Below are 24,145 nucleotides of genomic sequence, written 5' to 3'. Positions count from 1 at the left end.
GCCCTACATAAAACTAGGGTTGCCGTATTTCAAACAGTGAAAATCCGGACAGAAAAGTTGTTGAGCTCCCTCAGAGGGAGTGTAACCCCATCAAAAGCAGGTGACCATCCATCTGGTCTAGGGAACCCACTAACAGTGCCTCAATCTTCTCTAGATTGAGCTTCAGTTTGTTGGCTCTCATCTAGTCCATTACTAAGGCAATACAATGGTTCAGCACATCGACTGCCTCACTGGTAGATGTAAAGATAAAGTAGATCTCTGTGTTATCAGCATATTGCTGACAATGTACTCCAAAACTCCAGATGATCCCATTCAGTGGTTTCATGTAGATGTTAAATAGCACAGAGGATAAAACTGAACCCTGAGAAACTCCACATTGAAGGCTCCATGTGGCTGAAGAGCATTCCCCAAGGATCACCCTCTGGGAACAACCATCCAAGAAAAACCAGAACCACTGCAAAGTGGTCTTACCAACCTGCAACTCAGACAGCCACTCCAGAAGGCTACCATGGTTGGTACTGAGAGCCACTGAGAGGTCGTGGAGAATTAACAGGGACACATTTCCTCAGTCTCTCTCCTGACGGGGTCATTATACAAGGTGACCAAAGCAGTTTTGGTGCCAAAACCAGGCCTGAATGCCAATGGAAATGGAGCTAGAAAATCAGTTTCTTCCAAGAGCTTCTGGATCTGGTCTGCAGCCCACCCACTTTGAACATACCCAGTTCAAAGAAACTGAAGAAACCTCTTTTATTATCCCATCCAAGTCTCATGGCAGATCAGGGATTTGGATTGTGTCCTACAGTATCATATTTGTTTCGCGAGTAGGGCTCCACTGCTTTATATCCTTCATTTTCTTTGATGAACATTGTGGCAACTCAGGTAGGAGGGGAGGAATTTTGGCCACATTTTCAAGCAAACTGATCTAATTTTTACCTCCTGGACTAATGCACTGATTCTTCAGATTTCACATCTCCACATTTTGTGATACAGTTCTAGGCTCAAGAAATGTACCAAACTCTGTTCAAAAATACTTTAGAATGAAATACATACTTTAGAAATGCATGCATTAGATAAAATAGTTATTTAAAAATATTTGTATGAATATGCACACCTAAGTAAATGACATGGCCAGAAACAACCAATCTTAGGAGACAAAACATAATTATTCAAATCAAACATATTATTAATAATAATAATACACCCAACAGAAAATATTACTATATTTATGTAATTAAGTAATTAATTAAAAACAGTTTCATGCAAAATTCTATTTTAAAAAATTCAAGGCAGTTCACAGCAATCTAAAATACAAATTTATTAAAGTCAAATTCACAAACTTTGTTCATTCACTGATTCAGATATGAAATGGATAGCAAAATGAGTGATAAGAAGCAGAACCTTCCCTTAGTTTGCAGGTAGGTTCTTGTTATGAAGACGTTTCAGAGCATAATCATTTATAAAATGCACAAAGTAAACTAATTCACAGATATATGACCTCAGTCCAGTACAGATTCCACCAGATTTGGCATTTTATGAACGAGGTTCTCAAAAGAAGCAAATATAAAACATGATTGTATATACAGTTATTTTTAAAAGCATTGCTTTATGCTAGCTATTAATGCTGAATATGTGTACAGTATTCTGAGAAAATCAGGTCAATTGTTTATGTACCAAGTTATGATCTACATATTAAATCTTATTGGATGGAGGAGCTTGAAAATGGCTTGCCGTGTGATGGATTCTCCATACAGCTCTGTGACATGTATCATGGCGACTCACATGATTGTTCTTGTTGGTAGGGAGAGTTTGCACACCAGTGTGAGTAGGTCAGGTAGAAAACTCCACTTCCCATCAATGATCCATATGGCAGTGCACGCTACACATTACATGGCTGCTGTAGCAAATCTTGTATGCAAAGACTGATGTCTTTGACTGATGAACCTAAGATGTAAATTTACTCTGAATATTCAGGTTCTTATCCAGTCTGTCATATGTACATTTATATTAGGGAAGAGGCAATGCTACAAAATAACTATCTTCGTATAGTAAGCATAGGGAATTTTGTGGTTCTGGGATCCATTACACTAATTTGTGATTGCACATAGGGCAATGGAAAGGCCTGTTGGACATGGAGAGGCAATGATGGATAACCTTCTAATATGATTTACTATATGGCATCAGCGGTTTTTGATTTATCCTCATAATAATGTGCATAACAATTCTTGCAGAGGTATAGAGCAATCTGCCATCTGCTTTAAAATGTTGCATTATAGATTGAACTAAGTGATCAGCTAGCTTGCTTATGTTTAGAACAAATTGTAATGCCTATTAAGATTTGTTTAAATAGGTTTCCATCACAACAGGTGCACAATTATTTTATGAGTAAAATATTATAAGCTTTCTAAATTAGCCAGGGCAAAATGCAAGTTGCCTGATTAAATAATCAAATCTGATGCTTAAAATGCACCTGATTTCGACAGGAATTTTAAGATGTGAAGTTCCAATCTATTGGCAGGTTTTTTCTTCCACTCTGCAGAAACTGATTGTTTGTAGCAAGCAAGTGGCAGCTTGCAGAATAACTGGTTAGGTGTGTTTTACATAATTTGCCTTACATTATACCCGGTTGGCGGGGGGGGGGGAGAACACTAAAATGCTGCTAATAATAGGCTGTACCAGGGGAAGCGTTATAGTCTGTGATAAAAATACGAGTACATCATGCAAAATAGTCTTCCATATTCTTTTAGGAGAGATAACTGTATGAAACCTATGTAATTCAGTATTGAATTACTGAATTACTCTGTACATAACAGGATATGGAAACCAATTTCTAAGTCATGCACACTCCATGCACGCTCCACCCATTATGTCTAGAACTTGCTAAATAAGTGCGCACATATATCCTTAGACTTATTTGGTCCACCCATTTGATCCCTGCACCCCTTTTGTGGTTGGTGGACTGTGTGGGTGGGATATACCTATTTAGGGACATATTGTATACATGTGCATGCTCTATCAAATAACACAGTGAATAAATGTGTACAAGTAACAAATTTGTTTCCATTTTCAGAAATGTCTGCAGTTTACATGCCAGGCAGGTGTGTGATGCAATCTGCAACATGTGTTAGGTGATTTCTTCCTGTTGTTTTTGCATGGGAAAAGCCTTCTGAATGTAAAGTGCAATATACAATTGCACCAGATACTGTACAGTTGGAGGCAAATTTTCATCAGGCACATTTATTGTGTAGCTTGGTTGTACAAGGTGGCTATTCCACAGCTGGCCTGGAACTTAATTTATTTCTCAGATACAATCCCCATGGCAGATATATCTTGATATTGTTCTTTGCCATTCTTTAAATATTGCCACTCCTTTAATTATTGGGATTGATTGAAATAAAAACAACATTTTCGGTAGCACATTCATTTTTTAAAAAAAGGCACTTTCAGCTATCAGTTTAGACTGTTACTTGAACTGATGGCCATACAAATTAGCATTATCTCAGAAAAGCAGCGCCAAATTTCAGAATCTATTGTTGGGACTACTACTAATCAATAAGGCTGTCTCACACTGATGGTACATTGCTAACAGGAAAAGAAAGTTTTGTGTGTGATGGCAATCACAGGTGCATAGAAAGCCACTTGGTTAAAATATTTCTTCATCTAGCCCAGAGTTGTGGCTGCATTCGGATGTAATTCCAAAGCCTGATTTAGCACTACAAGAAGAAGTCTATGTCAGCCTCAGGCTCATGTACTCTCTCTTCCCCTCTCCTTCAGCATGACTGTGAGAAGATCAAAAGCTTTCACTTCATTTTTGATCTAACTTCAGTTTAGTATTTTTCTGAACTATAAATTGTGGTTAATCTTAACTATGGTTAATTGAAAAAAGACAGCTTCGTAAACTATGGTTTGAAGTTGGCTTGGCCCAGCTAAGCAAAACGAAGATAAACCAGTTAGTCCAAGTTTGAGTGACGTAACAAGCTGCATTTAATCTAAAATAGAAGTGAAATGTTCTGAATTAACTCTTGCAGCCCAGCGGAGAGAGTTGTATACACCCACAAGATTGATCAGACTTTACTGGTGGCAGCTCTCCAGGAAAGCAGCAAAGAGGTCTTTCGCATCATCTACTTGATCCTTTTAATGGAGATGCCAGAGATTGAACCTGGAAGCTTCTGCATGTAAAACATATGCTGTTGGCACTGAGCTATAGTCTCTTCCCTCTGTTTTGATAACTACAAAATACTAAGCCTTCCTTAGTGTACGCTTGAAGTACATCCATGCACATTATCTGTACCGATTACATGGAGGTAACTGCTTGTTTTCAAATCCCTGCCTGTTTGTCAATCAGGAACTGCAAGTGAAACAAGATAGGAGATTTCACATTTTTTTTAAACAAAAACAAAAACAACAACCCACAAAGTCAGAGACAGAATCTGGAAGAACTCCAAGCCACAAAAATTAGGGATCGAGCAAGGAGAGAACAAAAAAAGCTGTAAATGCTGGGTTCTGCCTCTGCATATGTTGAATTTAAATAATTGTGTTGATGCATCAGTAATAGTAATTACTCATAAAAATTAGGGTCCTTATTTTGGGCAGCAATATATTTAAGTAGAGGTGAAATTAGATGCAATTTATATTAATTAGGGATAATACGAACATTATGTGAGTGGTTGACATTTCCATTATTTTGAAAGCATGCCACAGTATCTGAAGATGCTTCTTTAACATGACTTTGAAAAGCTGTAGATTGACATGTGCCCCTAGAGTGTTCAATATCACAATAAAAGATCACACAGTTCTAACCTCTTTGAAAACCATTTATAGGCAAGTTTCACCTTACGATTCAATTAAGGGATTTTGAAGCTTATTTTACTCCTTATTGGGGGGGGGAGTCTTTAGTTTTATCTGAACAATGGCTTGCATTCTTGAATAACTACAGAAAACAGCTTTCCCTGTTCTAAAAGAGACAGCAGTGGGAGTAACATGTTGTGGAATGTCAAAAAGGGATGTCAGGTCAGCCAATTGGTGTTTTCACATTTAGCTTGACAGTATCAAGGAAACACAAAATGTTATTAAAGCTGTAATCTAAATACACTTACTTGGGAATAAGCCCCACTGAGCATGGTTGGTCTTATTTATTACTTAGTTGCTGTATTTATTATTTTGTTCACTTCTGGTCAAGTTGCATGGAATCAATTTCAATCCGTTACCCCCGAGGATGTGGACAGGCTGCTTGGACGCGTGAAACCAACCACCTGTCTCCTTGATCCTTGCCCATCCTGGCTAATAAAAGCAAGCCGGGAAGGGCTGGGCGATGGGCTCTGCGGGGTGGTGAATGCTTCCCTCTGTGAGGGAACATTCCCAGATCCGCTGAAAGAAGCGGTCATTAAACCGCTTCTTAAAAAACCATCTTTAGACCCGGCCAGTATGGCCAACTATCGCCCAGTCTCAAATCTTCCATTCTTGGGCAAGGTGATTGAGCGCGTGGTTGCTGAACAACTCCAGGCACGCCTGGAGGATGCGGACCATTTGGATCCCTTCCAATCAGGATTCAGGCCTCATCATGGGACTGAAACTGCCTTGGTCGCGCTGGTTGATGATCTCCGGCGAGCTAGGGACAAAGGTGAGAGTTGTTTCCTGGTTCTGCTGGATCTCTCAGCGGCCTTTGATACAATCGACCATAACATCCTTCTGGACCGTCTAGAGGGGCTGGGAGCTGGGGGCACTGTTATGCAGTGGTTTCGCTCCTTCCTCCTGGGCCGTGTTCAGAAAGTGGTGGTGGGGGATGAGTGTTCAGACCCCTGGGCCCTCACTTGCGGGGTGCCTCAGGGTTCCGCCCTCTCCCCCATGCTTTTTAACATCTATATGAAGCCACTGGGAGAGATCATCAGGGGGTTTGGACTGGGTGTCCATCAATATGCAGATGATACCCAGCTCTACCTCTCTTTCAAATCAGAACCAGTGAAGGCGGTGAAGGTCCTGTGTGAGTGCCTGGAGGCAGTTGGAGGATGGATGGCGGCTAATGGATTGAGGTTGAATCCTGACAAGACAGAAGTACTGTTTTTGGGGGACAGGGGGCGGGCTGGTGTGGAGGACTCCCTGGTCCTGAATGGGGTAACTGTGCCCCTGAAGGACCAGGTGCGCAGCCTGGGAGTCATTTTGGACTCACAGCTGTCCATGGAGGCGCAGGTCAATTCTGTGTCCAGGGCAGCTGTCTACCAACTCCACCTGGTACGCAGGCTGAGACCCTACCTGCCCGCGGACTGTCTCGCCAGAGTGGTGCATGCTCTGGTTATCTCCCGCTTGGACTACTGCAATGCGCTCTACGTGGGGCTACCTTTGAAGGTGACTCGGAAACTACAACTAATCCAGAATGCGGCAGCTAGACTGGTGACTGGGGGCGGCCGCCGAGACCATATAACACCGGTCTTGAAAGACCTACATTGGCTCCCAGTACGTTTCCGAGCACAATTCAAAGTGCTGGTGTTGACCTTTAAAGCCCTAAACGGCCTCGGCCCAGTATACCTGAAGGAGCGTCTCCACCCCCATCGTTCTGCCCGGATGCTGAGGTCCAGCACCGAGGGCCTTCTGGCGGTTCCCTCATTGCGAGAAGCAAAGCTACAGGGAACCAGGCAGAGGGCCTTCTCGGTAGTGGCGCCTGCCCTGTGGAACGCCCTCCCATCAGATGTCAAAGCGATAAATAACTACCTGACATTCAGAAGGCATCTTAAGGCAGCCCTGTTCAGGGAAGTTTTTAATCTGTGATATTTTAGTGTATTTTTGGTTTCTATGGAAGCCGCCCAGAGTGGCTGGGGAAACCCAGCCAGATGGGCGGGGTACAAATAATAAATTATTATTATTATTATTATTCATTTGGTAGCTGTGCAATAACTATTGTGCATAAAAAAGTAATAATTCATCAACTTTCCTCTGGAACACAACTGGATTCTTCCCTACCACGTTCCAAACTGGAACCCATTCTGGAAGTATGAAGTAAAATCTGGGGCAGAATCTTCCTGAAATAGATTCCATTACCATCCTTAAACAGGAGCTACTAATGGAGAAAAAGGGACGCGGGTGGCGCTGTGGGTAAAACCTCAGTGCCTAGGGCTTGCCGATCGCATGGTCGGCGGTTCGAATCCCCGCGGCGGAGTGAGCTCCCGTCTTTCGGTCCCAGCTCCTGCCCACCTAGCAGTTCGAAAGCACCCTTAAGTGCAAGTAGATAAATAGGTACCGCTTTTTAGCGGGAAGGTAAACGGCGTTTCCGTGTGCTGCGCTGGTGCTGGCTCGCCAGAGCAGCTTCGTCACGCTGGTCACGTGACCCGGAAGTGTCTCCGGACAGCGCTGGCCCCCGGCCTCTTAAGTGAGATGGGCGCACAACCCTAGAGTCGGACACGACTGGCCCGTACGGGCAGGGGTACCTTTACCTTTTTAATGCAGAAAAAGCCAGGAACTGCACTTGGGTGTCCACACAAGTGTCTGCATGCCTCTGAATTAGCTGGGTATTTTAATATTATTGAGCTGGAATTACCACACTGCCCTAAAGTCTACCCTTGAACTTCAACATTTATTTATTTATTTGCAGTGTCAGCTAGTTTATGTGCGTAGGAAAGTATTGATGCTACAGCTGCTTGGTGACATACGGTGTTACTTTCAAGGCTACTATGTTTTGGGAAGACTTGCATCCAGAGACCACAAGTTTCTCCATCAAAACATACCATATATGTTTTAGAACAAGGGAATCTACAAGCAGGCATTGAGCTTCAAAAATTGATTGGAGAAGGTTTCACAGGGATTAGTAGCTTATAGGCTGATGACACTACTGGTAAATTTCCCATAGAAATCTGCTTTATTTTAACAACAAAGAACTGGAACCACATGAGAGTAAAAGTAAAGGAGAAAGAGAGAGAAGCTGTGGGATGTTTCCTCAATAAACTCCCAAATAAGAGAAATAGGAGCTGCTAAAATGTGGTAAAAACAACAACATTGTTCTGTTGTGGTGGTGTCAGTGTGGTGTAGTGGTTAAGAGCGGTAGTCTCGTAATCTGGGGAACCGGGTTCGCGTCTCTGCTCCTCCACATGCAGCTGCTGGGTGACCTTGGGCTAGTCACACTTCTCTGAAGTCTCTCAGCCCCACTCACCTCACAGAGTGTTTTTTGTGGGGGAGGAAGGGAAAGGAGAATGTTAGCCGCTTTGAGACTCCTTAAAGGGAGTGAAAGGCGGGATATCAAATCCAAACTCTTCTTCTTCTTCTTCTTCTTCTTCGAGAAATAGGAGCTGCTAAAATGCGGTAAAAAATAAATAAATTGTTCTGTTTTCTACCAGGTGTTTGCTTTATTCCATCATAGTGGTTGCAGAAACATTTTGATGTAAAATTAAGTTAAGGCTACATAATTCAAAAAGTGTATTACAGTGTGGCTGCTGAAACTTTCTGCTTGACTAGTGTAAGTTACTCTTAAATAGATTTGCTTTGGATATTCTTTAATTTACCTTGCTTGACTGAGAAAATGTAACTTGTAGGCCACGTGATTCACTCACCCTCGACCCTTAATGTTTGAAAATTCTTACGGAGCTGCCTTATATTGCATTATTGATCTATCTAAGACCCCTTCCTTGCATTAGTGGTACTTACTGCCATAAGTTCAAGGGTTTCTCAAAAGGAAGCAAAGCCTCTTATATTACCTCCTATTTCTTTGTGTGGTCTCTGCTTGCATTGGGGAGATGCTCTTGACATAAGGCCAATGTGGTCAAGAAGACCCAAGATGCCTTTTCCAGACCTTGCCAAATTTTAAACAACGTTGAATCTTTTCAGTGACTCATACGTATATTTGGCTGTTGGGGATTGCATTTGTTGGATAGAATAAGACATCATGCTAATATAATGTGGTTTGAGACAAAGATCTGTTTTATTCTGACTCTACATAAGTGGTTTGATTTCTGATCAGTTAAGGAGAGTAGAGAAAAACTTAAACTTTGTTGGTTACCAGCTGCTTAGAGACATCTGGCTAAGCATATTCATGCCTGTGGTTGAAAATATAATTAGACCAGAACCTAGTAGGAACATGGGTGGAACTATGGTCTGGAAAATGTAGGCCATCTCTTTTATGTGCCTGCTGATTGTGATTTTGGAATTTTTGCTACACGGTTAAGAACCTTGGTCTCTTTTCTTGCAACATGACCTTCAAAGCACAAACAGACTAGCAAATGGTTGTGGCTTAAATTTCTGGTGTGTTTGTTCATTCTAGCTATATGATCTTTGTATGTTTCTAGAATTCTTTCTAGAATTTCTTTCTCTTAGGAACTTGAGATGACACATAGCTGGTTAGGAGCATTTGGCTATGTTTTTAACTTGATAGTGATTGTGGCTTAGGACTGATTTATGTATGACCTTTCTTTTTGCCTGCCTACATCAAATATAAAACTCACACAGGGGGAGCAGTTCAAGTCAGTGGTCATCTGAGTGCTCTGTTATGTGTTTATTAATTAATATTTTTTGTTTGAACTAATCCAACAAGTTCTGTGCTTCTTATGGCAAGTTCTTAGTTAAAATGAGAAAAAACTCATCAGTTCTCAAGTCTTTAGCTGTCAATGAAAGATCATTCCATTTAAGTAAAATTACACTCACAGAAGGGGTATGGGTGACTAGCCTTTAAGTCAACGTGGGCTGAACATTGGGATGAAATGAAAAAATGAACATATTGAGAGGCGCAGTTCTATTTTTTTTAATTAATTTTTTATTAAAGAGTTTTTTTTATAACAACAAAAACAAAACAAAACAATACAGTACAATAAACACAACAAACAAACAAAAAAACAAGTACAATTTCAGATCTTATTTTCTTGTACCTTACTTCTCCGACTTCCTCATGCCTCCCTTTTCTGTATTCCAATTTCTAATCATTTATTCAGCAAATCTTCCCTTATTTTAACTTAGTTTGATCTTACTTATTCTCCTTATCTTATCCATTACCAATAGTAACCATTTATTTTCTAATCCAACATCATTTTAACTTTCATTAATTTTATAATATTTCTTTAAATAGTCCTTAAATTTTTTCCATTCTTCTTCCGCTGCTTCTCTTCCCTGGTTTCGAATTCTGCTCGTCATCTCTGCCAGGCCCATGTAGTCAATCACCTTCATCTGCCATTCTTCCAGGGGAGAGGCGCAGTTCTAAAAACTGCCTTCCAAAATATTTCCCTATCAGTTCTTCTGCAATTTTTTTAATCATTTCACAGCATTTCCATTTAATTTTTTAAAACAAACAAACAAACAAACAAACATACTTAGGTGTCACAAAAAGCTTTTGGTGTCACTTAATCACAGCAGGAGACCTGCAGGAGTGAAAAGTAATTTTTTAAAAAATAAATAAAATGGAAATACTTCTACTGAAACCTACAGGTATAGGGTGGTATACAAATTTGATAAATAATTAAATAATACTAATACTAATGGGAAATTTGGGGGGACCTGAGGGGAGGGGGGCAGCAAGAAATAAATAAAAATGGCATGACCGTGGAAAACCAATGGGATCAGTCCATACAATAATAATTATTCTTATTTTAAAAAGTTTTTTTCTTTAAAAAGGGGGCACATTTTGGGGGTTCTTGGAGGGCCTTGGTCTCTGGACTATATAAAATGTTCTTGTGCAGGACTTTGAAGTTCAGGATCAGAGAAGATGGAGAGAACTGCTAGTGCTTTAATGATCAATGCTATTTCTCATAGGCTGCATTGTGATTTCTGTTTTACATAGCACCTAATTCCTCCTATTAACAGTGTCATCCTGTAATGTCTACTCACTCTAAAGAAAATGTGTCTAGCAGCCTTTGTCAACCTTGTGTCCCCCAGGGGCCCATAGAGTTGTATTTCAAAATACCTGGAGGGTACCACATTGGGGATGGCCTGGTGTTTAGGACAGCAACTCTAATGGTTGTTTTCTTCTCACACATATAAAAAGATTTGGAATAAGTTTTCTCCTCAAGTAAATAATGGGAAGTTTCCTCTGGACCATTTTTTATGATAGGCAGGGTATGCAAATCTCTTTCGTTTTGCAGTAAATTTCACCTCTTCATTACTTATAACCAGAGGCAATAAAAAACAGCAACCTTCAGAGGCAAATATAAGTTTTACACTGATGTTCATATTTGTAAGACATGAAAGGTGGTCATGTAATTAGCATCAAAATTAATATTTATCATTAAAGTATATAAATCTTGCAGTACTATCGTATAGTACTCATATTTATATTTCCGACATTTCAAAGGAGATAGGGACTAATAACGGATAACCGGGTAGACATGGAAGTGCCTTGCTTAATAAGGAACTTATAAGCCACTGTGAAAGATAAGCTACTCTATAAGGATATGTGTAATACTAGTATAAATGAATGGCTGAGGAAAAACTGAGGTGGCAGGAGCTAGATTCATGTTGCATATGGATCTGTTGGAAGGTAATACATCTATAACAATGTGACGGCAGGCTTATGATGTCTCATTGTACTATATTTTTTAAAACCCAGTCCAATGAGTACACCAGATTAATATTCTAGTTATCCAACCTTTGTTGCAGGCATAGGTGACAACACAGATAATGACGCAGCTTATCTATAAAACAAACAACATTTGGATTAAACCGACCACTTTTGTGGGGAGAAATGCTGCTTCATCTTCTAGCAGTGATTGAAATCTCTCAAACTATTGCTAGTCAAGTATAAACTGTCCAGCAATAGGTGTACATCCAGCAGTAAACCAGTGGTAGACTGCCAATGCATACTTTATTAGGCAGTTATTCACCAAAAAAACAGTAGCCACTATATTCCAACTTGTGAAAATAATGGCTAAGAATGAAAATGGAAAGAACAATGCATCACATTAAACCATAGCTAAAAATCAAACTGTGGTTTAATGTGAATGTGCAATGTGCTACTACTACAGACAACCTCCTGTGCTACTACTCCTGCTACACCACTGGAAACCAGCCAGTTTTTCTTGTTGTGACGTCTGAACCTGGGCTCCTGGTTGTTTCCTCAATCAAACCACAAGTAATAAGCTAAGAACATACTTTGGTTACCCCTTGTGGTTTGTTTAGAGAGGACCAAGCCACATGCCTGGGTTCATGACAAGTCAGACTCCAGCTTACTCTCCAGCGGCGGAAGAGGAACTTTTCAGCAGCATGCACCAACACATTCCGTGTTGACATGTGAATCTGGCCAAAGCTGACACTGGATTTTCATGCAGAACAATAAACATTGTTGGTCCATTGTCAAATAAGCAGAGGTTATATGGGCCCCCAGTTCTTTTGGCTACATCATTGGGAATTTTGACATGTAGAATATGCTTTTAGAATCCAGAATTTAGTGTAATCTGGTTTACAATATGTACAGTTCATTTGTTAGATGCACTTTTACCTTGCTCTTTCTTCATGTAACCCAGAACATCTCGCAAGTATTCATGTATGTGGTATCCAGTTTGGTCTTACCCAAGACCAGATTGCATTATAAGTCTTTGAACCATCCCTTAATCTTCTTCTGAGAACGTATGCGAGAAAAGGTTGTTAACTTGGGGTGTTTGTGAGTGTGTTTTATTTCAGACGACAAACAATCTCTCCAGTGCTCTGTACTCTGCACCCTCCTCAGCTTCCCGTATTTCAGTTAAAGCCAACAGGAAACATGAGATAACATCTCCCATGGGACTTTTTCAAACCACAAAGTGCAGGTAGCCAGGAAGGCTACAAAGCACTGAAGAAATGTTTAATGGAAATAAATCCAGACACATAACAAACCTTGCCCATCTCACAGTGATAAAGTAAGGTCCTTACCCATCAAAACAATTAAGAAATGCTAAAATGACCTAAAAATGAGGCTGAAAAACAATTTTGGCACAGCATTGAACAAACATTGGCTATTGCAGCAGCTGCAGCCACAGCCTAGACCTGCAGACAAGGCTTTGTAGGTTTTCATTGTAAATTCTCCCCCTGCATTTTGTAGCAGAAAAACTTAGTTGGGGCCCACCAGTTTCCTTTCTTATCTTCAGTGAGATGAAAGGTTTTAGAGTGCTAGTGAAGGACTGATGGTTGGCCTGTTTCTGCATCCATTTTTTTTAAAAAAATTGCCTGGTGTGTTGGAATTGTCACTGTGGGCAGGATTCAACTAGCTCAGTGTGCTAGTGGAAGCCAGTGCAAGGATTTCCACTAGCACAATGGAGCTTTCCTGCAACTCTTTCAAAACTGGTACTCCCGAGGGTCGGGAGAACCCTCTGGAGGAGAGCAGAGATTGTTGCAAGCAGAAATACTTATGCTAATGGAACAGTCGTATTATTAGTATGACATTGAGTTTTATCCTATATGTGTCTGCAGTTTTGTCATCTGGTTTTATTACTGGCTTTAACTTGAGGATTCTGTTTATTTGAAATACGGTTCAGCATTGTTTGCTGCCTTGTGTTTCTTGGAAAGTAGGTAGGATATATATAGATACATTTTTTTTAAAAAAAAAGATTGGTAATGTCATACGAGTTTTCTTGTTCTTCAAGATGCAGAAGCAGCAGAAGGCAATTGTGTTTGGATACTTGGAGAAGTTTCACAGAGTGATACTGTCATTTAGGTTTAGAGAGTACTCTGTCTCTGTTGTGAACTAACATGTATAGAGAGCAGGTGACTTGGTGTAGTCATGTGCAGTGCTTTTTTTTTAAGAAAAAAAGATGCCAGTACAGTGGTACCTCGGGTTAAGTACTTAATTCGTTTTGGAGGTCTGTTCTTAACCCGTAGTACCACTTTAGCTAATGGGGCCTCCCGCTGCCGTCGCGCCGCTGGAGCACAATTTCTGTTCTCATCCTGAAGCAAAGTTCTTAACCCGAGGTACTATTTCTGGGTTAGCGGAGTCTGTAACCTGAAGCATATGTAACCTGAAGCGTATGTAACCCGAGGTACCACTGTACTCACCATGATGTTATTACAGTGTAAGTGCCACACTTTTAACGTTTGGGGGGGAAAGTGCTGGCACTGTGTATCCTTGAGTACCCCCAGAAGAAAAGCACTGATAATGTGTAATCTGCTCTCGGCTTCAGACTTCATGCCTGTAGAATTAAGGCTCTTAATATGCAAATAATGCTGAACTTGTTAGGTGGAAACAGCCAACATGATGATGCATACACACATACACCCTGCCAACTACTCTTGCTGTACCAGAATAGATGCCTAAAGAGAGCTAGTTTCTTTAAGTCATGTATAGTTTTTGGATATTAATTTTGGAAAAAGTTGTGTTGAGAATAGTTTTGGAAGACTCTGCAAATTGTTGCTTTTTAAGCATGGTGTTTGTACATAATGCAACAGTATTTGTTTAAGATGCTATGTAAGTTATTTTTGTATTAGCCAACATATTTTCACCTACAATAATTTTACAGTACTCTGTAAAATTAGGACATTTTCCCTCTCCATGCCCTTTTGGGCCGTGTAAGTTAATTCACCAAGTGAGCCTTCTAGATGCTATGCATGCTTGCAGTGAATGTTGCAAAACACAATTGCAGCCTTTAGACAACTTTTAATTGACTCAGGAATGGACAGTAGCATATGGATGCATCAACAATTGCTAACTGATCATGGAATAAAGGAATTCCAGTATCCTTCCCTTCTCTCTCTCTCTTTTAAATGAAAAACAGAAAAAGTCATTCAGAACTTAGTCATATTGGTTCAGCTGTTGTAACCAAAGACTGATAAGATAATAGAAGTCTTTGTGGTTGTTCTGTACTGAAATCCTTTATCTTTATGATGCACTTGGGGGCTCTTCAGAGTGGAAAGCTTTTTAAACTGCTGTTGGAGTTAAAACTCAAATTAGATGCCTGTGTACAGGAGAAGGAAGCTCTACAGACAGACAGACAGCACAAAGTGACTTTTATCTTGGAAGCCCTTCCATTCGATTGTTACTTTCTTCTCTCTGTGTTTTTTATCCTCACTGTTTATTTTTGTTGCCTTTGTTGCCCTGTTTTGTGGCATTTAAAAAGCGACCCAATCAAACAAGGTAAATGCTAAATGGCTGGCCGCAGCCTGTGAAGTAGAAACATCACAGTCTATCTGATGTTTGCTGCAGTCCACAATATTAGACAGAATGGTTTAACCAAGTTATATGTCTGGCAATCTAAGAGGAAATACCATCGCTTTTATGTCTGGCGTTGTGTTTTGCTACACACACACACCACACACACACACATTGAAGCTGAAAGGGTAATTGATTTTATTGAAATACTAAATTTCTGCCCTGGTTATTATTATTTTCTCTTTAAAAAGTTTGAATGGTTGGTTTTGTTGCTTTCAATAGTTGGTGCTCTGCAACTCTGGGGATGTGCACTCTTTTTAATGTGTCTATGACCTAATCCTCTTACTTTGTATTTTGATTTACTTTGTCAGCATTTTCCTTAATGGATTAGAAATAAAATTTCAGAATAGTGTTTGCATGTTAGATGAAAAAAAAAGAGGAAATACTGGTTCACTTTCTTTAAAATGCCCAGGTGAAAATTTCATGTGTGTATGAAAATGTATTGGAAATGAGGAGAGATGATAATGCATGTATGAATGGTATTGAATAATATTAAGCTAAGCAAAGATAATTGGAGTAATCAATTAATTAATTATTCTGTAGTCATTTGTTTCACTCATATCTATATTGATTAACAAAAAAGGCAGAAATTAATGCACAATCCACATCTGGGCTGCTCTACAGTATCTGTAATACTTATTTGTTACATTCATACTTTAAAGTAAAGCCAACCTGCAACTTAAAAATGGAATGTGTAAAGTGTCCCTGTTGGTTTCCTGTTATGAAGCTTGAGAGGGGTGAAACACTTTTAAAAGCCAAGAAAAATAAAGAGGAATAAGGGAGGAACTCTTATGGGATAGAATAATGGAATAGCTTCAGGTGTCGGGGCAGCATAAAATGCAGGTTGCCCACCTGTATGCTTTCCAGATTGCCCCCATTTTCCATGCATTTTCCATGGGCACCTGTTTGATGTTTGCTGCTGATTTTGCAGTTGATAAGGAACTGCAGGCAATCCTCTCAAGGGTAGCTGCACAATAAATGGCTGCTTTATGATCTGTGCATTTGCAAACACATGTTTACCTTCACATGTTTTTTGTGCATGCCTACTTAGAAATGCATCTTCCTGTATATGCAGTGGTGGCTGATGACCACAAGACCTGGTGGGTCTGCTAGGAGGTCACAGAGGTATGGCCATGTTGTTCTGGTTTTCTACCTATTTTCCTCTTGTACAAAGATACTGTGGACACTTGATTGCAGTTGCACAAATAATTAGTACCTGAGTAAACTGAAAATTATCTTACTTTCTTTCTGAAGGGGCCCCTGCTGTCACAATTGCTTTTCTGCTGGGAGAAAAGTTGTGTGGTCTCCACCTTTTCTGGTTCTCTCCCTATCTCCCCTCCTTTGCAAAGAAACACATAAACATTGCAGTTTTATTAATACTTGATTTGTTTTTTCTTTCTGTTTTTTGTTTACCTTTTGTTAAGGAAAAGTGTCATTATCTATCTCTCTATAAAGGTTTCCACGCATGCTATTGATTTTCCCTCTGAGACTTAAGATTTTGAATATAACTGGTAAAGGAGTCAATGGATCAAATTCAGTAAATCTGAAGTCACTAGAATAAAGGTCTCTTAGAAAAAATATATGTCAAATTTAAAGGTCCTTCCTAACTGAAGACCATTTTGTGATAGAGCCAAAGGTTAATAAAATCAGTAGTGAATGTGGCAATTTTACAGATAAGCTATTCACAACAAGTGTAGTTACTTGAATAAAAAGCTAATTCAGTTCTAAAATGCCACATGCAGGAGCTGTGAATAGCTGCTTTTAGGTGCTTTCTGGAGGAGGATAAAATACAGAATCACAGCACTCTTCTCTCCCAGCATCCCTGGCTGCCTGTAAATTGCTCTGAATGGGACTGTGGGCTGACAGGCTCTATTAAGACAAACTGCCTTTCTCATCGGAGAGATAAAATAAATCAGGTGTTTAGTCAAATTAAAATACTTCAGCTGGAGCAGGCCCTGGGGAGCACTGATCCACCTGACAAATCTGAGAGAAACTCAAGACAGATGTGATTTGGGGATAAGGAAGACCCTGCTGGAAAGCTGCAGGGAGGGGGTGATTGTAACAGTCAGTGTCTTTGGAGTTAGAGGATAGATACAGTTTAAAGACAGACACAGAGAGGTGAATCTGTAATGTGTAATGTATTTTGAGATACTTTATGAAGAGTATTTTTCCGGCTTTACAGCAAGTGCATTTTGAAGATACGCTAGCAATGTTTTTTTATGATTATTTTGTTTTAGATGCCATTTTCTGCTCAGCAGAAGAGTTTATTTACTGGTAATTTCTTAAGGGTATCGTGGCACTTGGATGGCAAACAAATGAAGACAGCACACAGTTAAATGACGAGAGACCTTGGCTGGCCCAGCGAGAGCCGCTCAATCTGGTCTGCATCCTTAGCAAGTTGCTTTTTATTTCTATCTCAACTATAGTAAAAGGAAAAGTGGGGGTGACAGGAGTGAAAGCATTTCCATTAGAATGAAAGCATTATGATGCTCTCCTAGTTCTCTAATCCTGCTTTTGATAGAATATATGGGAGCATCAAAAATTAGGTAGTTCTGCACAAGAGCGAGTTGTATCATTGGCCGTACAAGACTGCATTTCTCGAAATAGCTTAGGGGGTCCAAAACTTTCATATAAGTGCTATCATATAGCAGGCAGAACTGCTGTCACATGCACAAGAGTGCTGCTTTATCCAGGGCTAGAAGTGATATCGAGCTCCATGAAGTGGATGCAGAAATTTGAATAAAAGAGTTGAGGAGTGTCTCCCCTAAATTACACAACAGCACAGTGTATTTAATGAACTGAAAACATACATATATTAATTTCTGTAGTATAATGGTTACTTCAGATTCTTGAATGGAAGAAATTTTGTGTACCATTGTTTGTGCTACAAAAAAGGAGAAACAATTCTGATGGATATTGGTATTTTATCATGCCTACAGAAAGCAGTTCCAGCTAATTACACAAAAATAATTCACAATTTAAATGATAATTAATACACTTTCTTTCAAAATGCATGTTTAAATATGTATTTTGGTACATTCAAAGTATCAAATTGCATTGCAACATTTGGAGAAGCGCATCATCTGGTGGATAGCTGAGTTCCAATCTGTACAATAGACAGATAAGGCTGTCTTCTATAGGAAAATGGGTCTCTTGCCTATATGCTGCTCCCTTATATTTATCCTGATGTTCGATGGCAGCAAAAGTGCTGTGCATCCTAAGCCACTCTCCCAGATGGAACAATGTTTCTTCTCTCCCCCTGTTTCTGTTCTGGGGATTCTGCAGACTTTCCTAATCAGAAGCGGGGGAAAAGTCCAGTTGCACAAATGAATAGAATAGAATAGAATTTATTATTTATACCCCGCCCATCTGGCTGGGTTTTCCCAGCCACTCTGGGCGGCTTCCAACAAAGTATTAAAATACAGTGGTCTGTTAAACATTAAAAGCTTCCCTAAAAGGGGCTGCCTTCAGACGTCTTCTAAAAGGCTGGTAGTTGTTCTTGACATCTGGTGGGAGGGTGTTCCACAGGGCAGGTGCCACTACCAAGAAGGTCCTCTGCCTGGTTCCCTGTAACTTGGCTTCTTGCAGTGAGGGAACCGCCAGAAAGCCCTCGGCGCTGGACCTCAGTGTCGGGCAGAATGATGGGGGTGGAGATGCTCCTTCTTGTGCTGGCTTCCTCTAGCACAACAACTTAATTGAAACCAGCTCTATGTATTTATCTGCCCTATTTGTGTAGAGCCGGTTTGGGGAAGGTTTGTCCCTCCACATGTTGTTGAACTACAAATCCCATCAAGCATGGCCAATGGCCAGGGATGATGTGACTTGTAGTTCAGCTACATCTGGAAGGGAAAGGTTCCCCACACCTGGAATAGAGCCTTTAGCTCAGTTCTGATGCTACCAATGGCCAAACCACGGCTTGGCAATCTGAACTGCTCTATCTGTTGCACATATTATTTCTTCTCCCTCCTCTGTGCAAATCCCGACTTGCTTTCTTGGTAATCAAAAACTATGGTTATAGTTTTAAGTGAACTGGCATAATGAGTTCCTGTGAACTATAGTTTGCTCTTAAACCAGATGTTTGAAATTCAGATTGGAATTTTATTTAAGAATCAACTGTGTTTTGCAGAAACTCTAGCTACATTTGTTCAGATGTAACAGTAAATCAGGGATGCGGGTGGTGCCGTGGGTTAAACCACAGAGCCTAGGACTTGCCGATCAGAAGGTTGGCGGTTCAAATCCTCGTGACGGGGTGAGCTCCTGTTGCTCGGTCCCTGCTCCTGCCAACCTAGCGGTTCGAAAGCACATCGAAGTGCAAGTAGATAAATAGGTACCGCTCCGGCGGGAAGGTAAACGGCATTTCTGTGCACTGCTCTGGTTCACCAGAAGCAGCTTAGTCATCCTGGCCACATGACCCGGAAGCTGTACGCCGGCTCCCTCGGCCAATAAAGTGAGATGAGCTCCGCAACCCCAGAGTCGGTCACGACTGGACCTAATAGTCAGGGGTCCCTTTACCTTTACCTAACAGTAAATCATGCTTATTGCTAAATAGGAAAGGGACAGGAGAGAAGTATGTATGCTCACACAGGAATGTTGTGTATGGATAGGTACAATGGCTTGGCAAAACACTATGTATCAGCAAAGTTACAACTAAATCAGCCCATTCAGTTACAATGATGATGATGATAGGGAATATCCTTATATGAAAGTGTTGCCATCTCTAGGATGTTTGCTCATACCTGATAACATTCAAGTCTCAAACTGCTGGGCCCTTGAAATCCTGCTACATAGATGCTGCTACATGTGACAAGCCCACGGAATTGTGAGAATTGTTACAATGTCAGTGTAAACTACCTCCTTCCCCTTTTTGGATGGGCACTGGAATTACATGATAACATTGCCAAGGTGGATAATTACAAAAAACACATGTTAAAGTTAATGATTTGTGAGAGCTGACCTTGTATTTCTAAAAGTTCAAGTTCTAATATCAATTGTGGTACATATGATATGACACTTGGAAGATGGTAGATCAGTGCTTGCTCTTTATCTTACCTATTTATTTACAATAAATGGTATATATGTACATTATATGAATATTGTTCACAATGACTGTGTATAAGGATTTATTTACGCAACATTACACCATTAAGCTTTTTACCCAACTGTTTAATTTTATTTGGGATGCCAGGAACCCTTTGAAAATAAACCTTGGAGATGTTCTTAGTTTCACCTAGTGTAGATGCAGTTGTTGAATGGCAAGAGAATAAGAGTTGCCCTGGGGATTACCTGCTAGTCTGTACCTATGTTTCCAATTACTTTACATTTATATCATTAGGAAGCTTAGCTTGAATTGGTTGACCTTACTCTAGCTTTGCTTTGTCTCTGTGAAGTCAGATAAGCTTAATGACAGTCGTTTTCCCCCAATCCACCCAGTGACCTGCCTGGCCAAGTTGAACTTTGAGAGTTGGGCTTGGAGTTCTCACATCCAGCTTCCACCCTCTAGCCACTGCAGCTCACCAGCACTCAGTTTTGAGGGTGCTTGGCACCATTTTGAAAGTCACAGTAAGATCTAGTAAGTGATCCTCTTGGAACAGATTGAATTCCCAGATCAGTCAGTCATACATGTATGCAAATCACTGCTTAGTCATTGGCTTACTTCATATTATAAGGTTAATCATGAATTTAGCTTCAGTTATCTTTGAAGAGAATCACAGGCATTCAGTTAACAGGAGTTAAGATTGTGGTACAGCTGTTCTTATTACAAAAATCTAAAATGGGATGTGTCTAAATTAGCCTGTTAAGTGCTTGATCTCTCACACGCCCTTTTTGTGTTAGATATTCCAGGATAGAAGAGCATTTCTAATCATGTGTCAAAGTAGAATTTTGTTTTCCTTGCCCAGCAGATTTTCCATAGAAGATGCATGAGCTGAGTTTGATTTCTTCTAGTTACGTTTGCTGTTCTATTCCTTCAGTGCTTTTATCAATTGTTCACTTTAGTTCAAGGTCCCAGTATGAGTTTCAAGGCATGACTTTTCACTATTCATAATACATAAATTGGGCTTGTAGCCTTAAAGTTGTAAAATCATAGTTATTCTTGTATTTAGATTTTCTTCTGATATAGTAGTTGCAAGGCGTTATAGGTTTTTCAGTATGCATGGGTTGATGTATTATATATTCCACCGTGGCTTTTGCAGTCTGATAGCTTTGTAAACATTTGTATACATATTCTAGATCGCACTAGATATTACAGTGCTAAAATATTGCCAGAGTGATTTTTGTTAACGCATTTCTCTTTCCTCTTGGTTTTGATGTATCAATGAATGGTTCATTGGCTGTCTGTTTTGTTGTAAGTTGTTTTGGGTTGTCCTGGGCAAGATAAAGTGACAGACAGTTTTAATAAATAATAAATAATTTTGTGATATAAAGTGCTGATATTGCAGGAATATATAGATGTAAGCATGACAGTGAAAATATTCTGGTTCAAGGTGGACATGTGGCAGAATGATCAAGTATCTCAGCTGAATAAATTTAAATTTGCATTTATTTAAATAAGATTCAGCTACTCTTAGATTGTGGAATCTCACATGTGCATCATATGCTTGGTAACTCTAGACTGCAGGCAGTCACAATTAACATGTTAACAATTAACCCATAACCTTTAAAGCCAATGGAATATTTGTCACTGAGTTCTATACTTTGTATTAATTACCAGCTTCTGGCATACTTTCAACAAGCCTCTAAAATCTTTATCTGTGTTGTTATTTAATCTGGATATGAATTAGTTTTATGTATGTGTTGTTTTAAATTGTTTTTATATTTATATATGTTAAAAAATTGTTTTTATATTCAATTGTTTCAAACTGTTTTTAATATATGTAATTTGCATATATATCATTACATTTTAGATCACTTCCATATCTTTCATGGGAAGGGACTCATTAATAATAATAATAATAATAATAATAATAATAATAATAATAATAATTTCTGCCACTCCTTTGTTGATTCAGAGACTCATGCGGGTTCATGTCAGTATACGTTTACAAACACACACACAAAATTGTGTGGTATATATTTCTTAAAGCTAGAACCAAAGTGTGTTTCTAATGCATTCTTTTGTAAAATCACAATTACAAAGTTGGACAGATTTAGATTTCTAGTTTGATACACTTAGCAAGGAAGCTGTGTGAAAGCATCCATCAATAAGGACCATTCATGTAAAGAAAACTGAATTTCCCACTAAGTTTAAATCTTTTAAAATGAATATTAATGTAAATAAGAAGGCTCATATTATGTTTCTTTCATTCTGAGCCCTATTTCAATACCTACAGGTTTAGTTGTGCCTATGCACACCCTTTATTAAGGCTTAACTTAGGCATGGCTTCTTAGTAACAAAAATGAGGCATCTCTTGTAGAACTCTGTGGCGTGCTCAGTTCTTGGTTAATACTGGAGATCTCTGAGAAATTAGCAGCAATAATTAAGTTGTTTTCCTTATTAAGCAGGATTTTTTTAGTCATCTTATATTTTGTTTGTTTAAAAATGTATAATGGAGGGAAAATTATGTTAATCTATTTGTGAATTTGGTAATCCATTAAGGAGTCATTACACTGGGATGGAAGGGAAAGAGGGATTTGATATTGCAGAGTACATAATTAATTACTCTTGTCAGAAGGGGGGTAAATTGTCTCTTTTCTGTTCACAGTATATAGTGACATTCCCTATCTTTCAGAATACAGCAAAAACACAAGCAGGATTTACTGGTACATATTCTAATAAAATAAATATTCAAACTGCCATTTGTCAGATACAAAAACTCAGGTTATTTCCTTTTTGTTTCATTGTTGCTGTCTACATGTTATTTATTCTGCATTTCCCTATCTCCTTCAGGTACACCTGAAAGCCTAGCGGAAAAAGAGCGACAGCTCTCTACCATGATCACCCAGCTCATCAGTTTACGGGAGCAGCTTCTGGCTGCCCACGATGAGCAGAAAAAGCTGGCAGCATCACAAATTGAAAAACAACGGCAGCAAATGGACCTTGCTCGCCAACAGCAAGAACAGGTGAGCAACAAAACAGCAACATATGAAAATGTTTTTTTTCCCCACTCCCAGAAAAAAATTCTACTATTTCTTATATCGACTCCCAACCAAAAAGAGTCTGGTATATATTATTTGCAAACAAGAGACAAATAACTGTACTTTCCATGATATGCTGGCTTTTCATAGTCTGCTACTTGTAAATATCACCTTTGATAATACATGTACATAAAATACTGCATTATGAATTTATATCCTCCAAAAAAGTTGTAAAGAAGGAATAAATTGTAGCAATCCTTGAAAAACTATCCATGTTAGAATTTCAATTCTCCATTTTCAAAATGTCCAAATGCAATGAGGATGTGTGAAAAGGATACATTGTGAACGAGGTTTGTCCAGTATCGGAAGTGGGTGATAGAAAGGATTCATTTGTTTACTTAGGAAAGGGCAGATGGGAACTCGTAAGGGCTCAGTGAACCAGGAACTGTTCTCACAAACCTATTAATTTGAATAGAATTTGTGCCAGAATAATATCTGCTGGATTATGCCTATACAGTAGATTCCAACATACCTGTCAAATGGATATTTTCCTGTCTGTAAGGCTTGCTTTCTTACTAGTTCCTAAGTAGGTGATTTACAGCATCTTAATAAACTTTGGCAAAAGGATCAGTTAACTCTCTTTCTCTGAACATTATATCTTAAAAAGAAATGAAAAAACAAAAACCCTACACACACCCCACCCCACCAGCCAAATATTGGTAAGGACTAGGAGATAAACAATATTCCATGCTGTCTAGTGGAAAACATTTAACAACAAAAGATTCCATTAGGTCCTTATGCATTAGTTTCAAATTAATGTGCAGTTTTTAGAAATCTGACATTATAACTAGAATTATCTTTTCAGCTAAATATGTTTTATAGGGTATATACAGCAATGTATGCTCTGTTGATTTTAATGAGTTGTGACGTCTTGTATTTTATGTGCTTGAATATTTGCCCACATGTAAGGAATATGGACTCGTCCCTAATGGAAAA

The 24,145-nt window shown here is 39.3% G+C and overlaps 1 protein-coding gene across 17 annotated transcripts in view; it reads left to right on the top strand.

Moving 5' to 3' along the window:
• Window positions 1-24,145, top strand: part of SOX6 (SRY-box transcription factor 6) — a 448,703-nt gene that overhangs the window by 257,894 nt on the left and 166,664 nt on the right. For all 17 annotated transcript variants that reach the window (XM_053392405.1, XM_053392369.1, XM_053392397.1 and 14 more), the window contains one exon: window positions 22,962-23,134. In XM_053392405.1, the coding sequence (XP_053248380.1) occupies window positions 22,962-23,134 (173 nt within the window). The remainder of the gene's footprint in view (window positions 1-22,961; window positions 23,135-24,145) is intronic.

Source organism: Podarcis raffonei, chromosome 1 (genome assembly GCF_027172205.1).
Source record: "Podarcis raffonei isolate rPodRaf1 chromosome 1, rPodRaf1.pri, whole genome shotgun sequence".
Taxonomy (NCBI): Eukaryota; Metazoa; Chordata; class Lepidosauria; order Squamata; family Lacertidae; genus Podarcis; species Podarcis raffonei.
The sequence above is the reverse complement of the archived record's forward strand: the minus strand, read 5'-3'. Positions and strand labels throughout refer to the sequence as shown.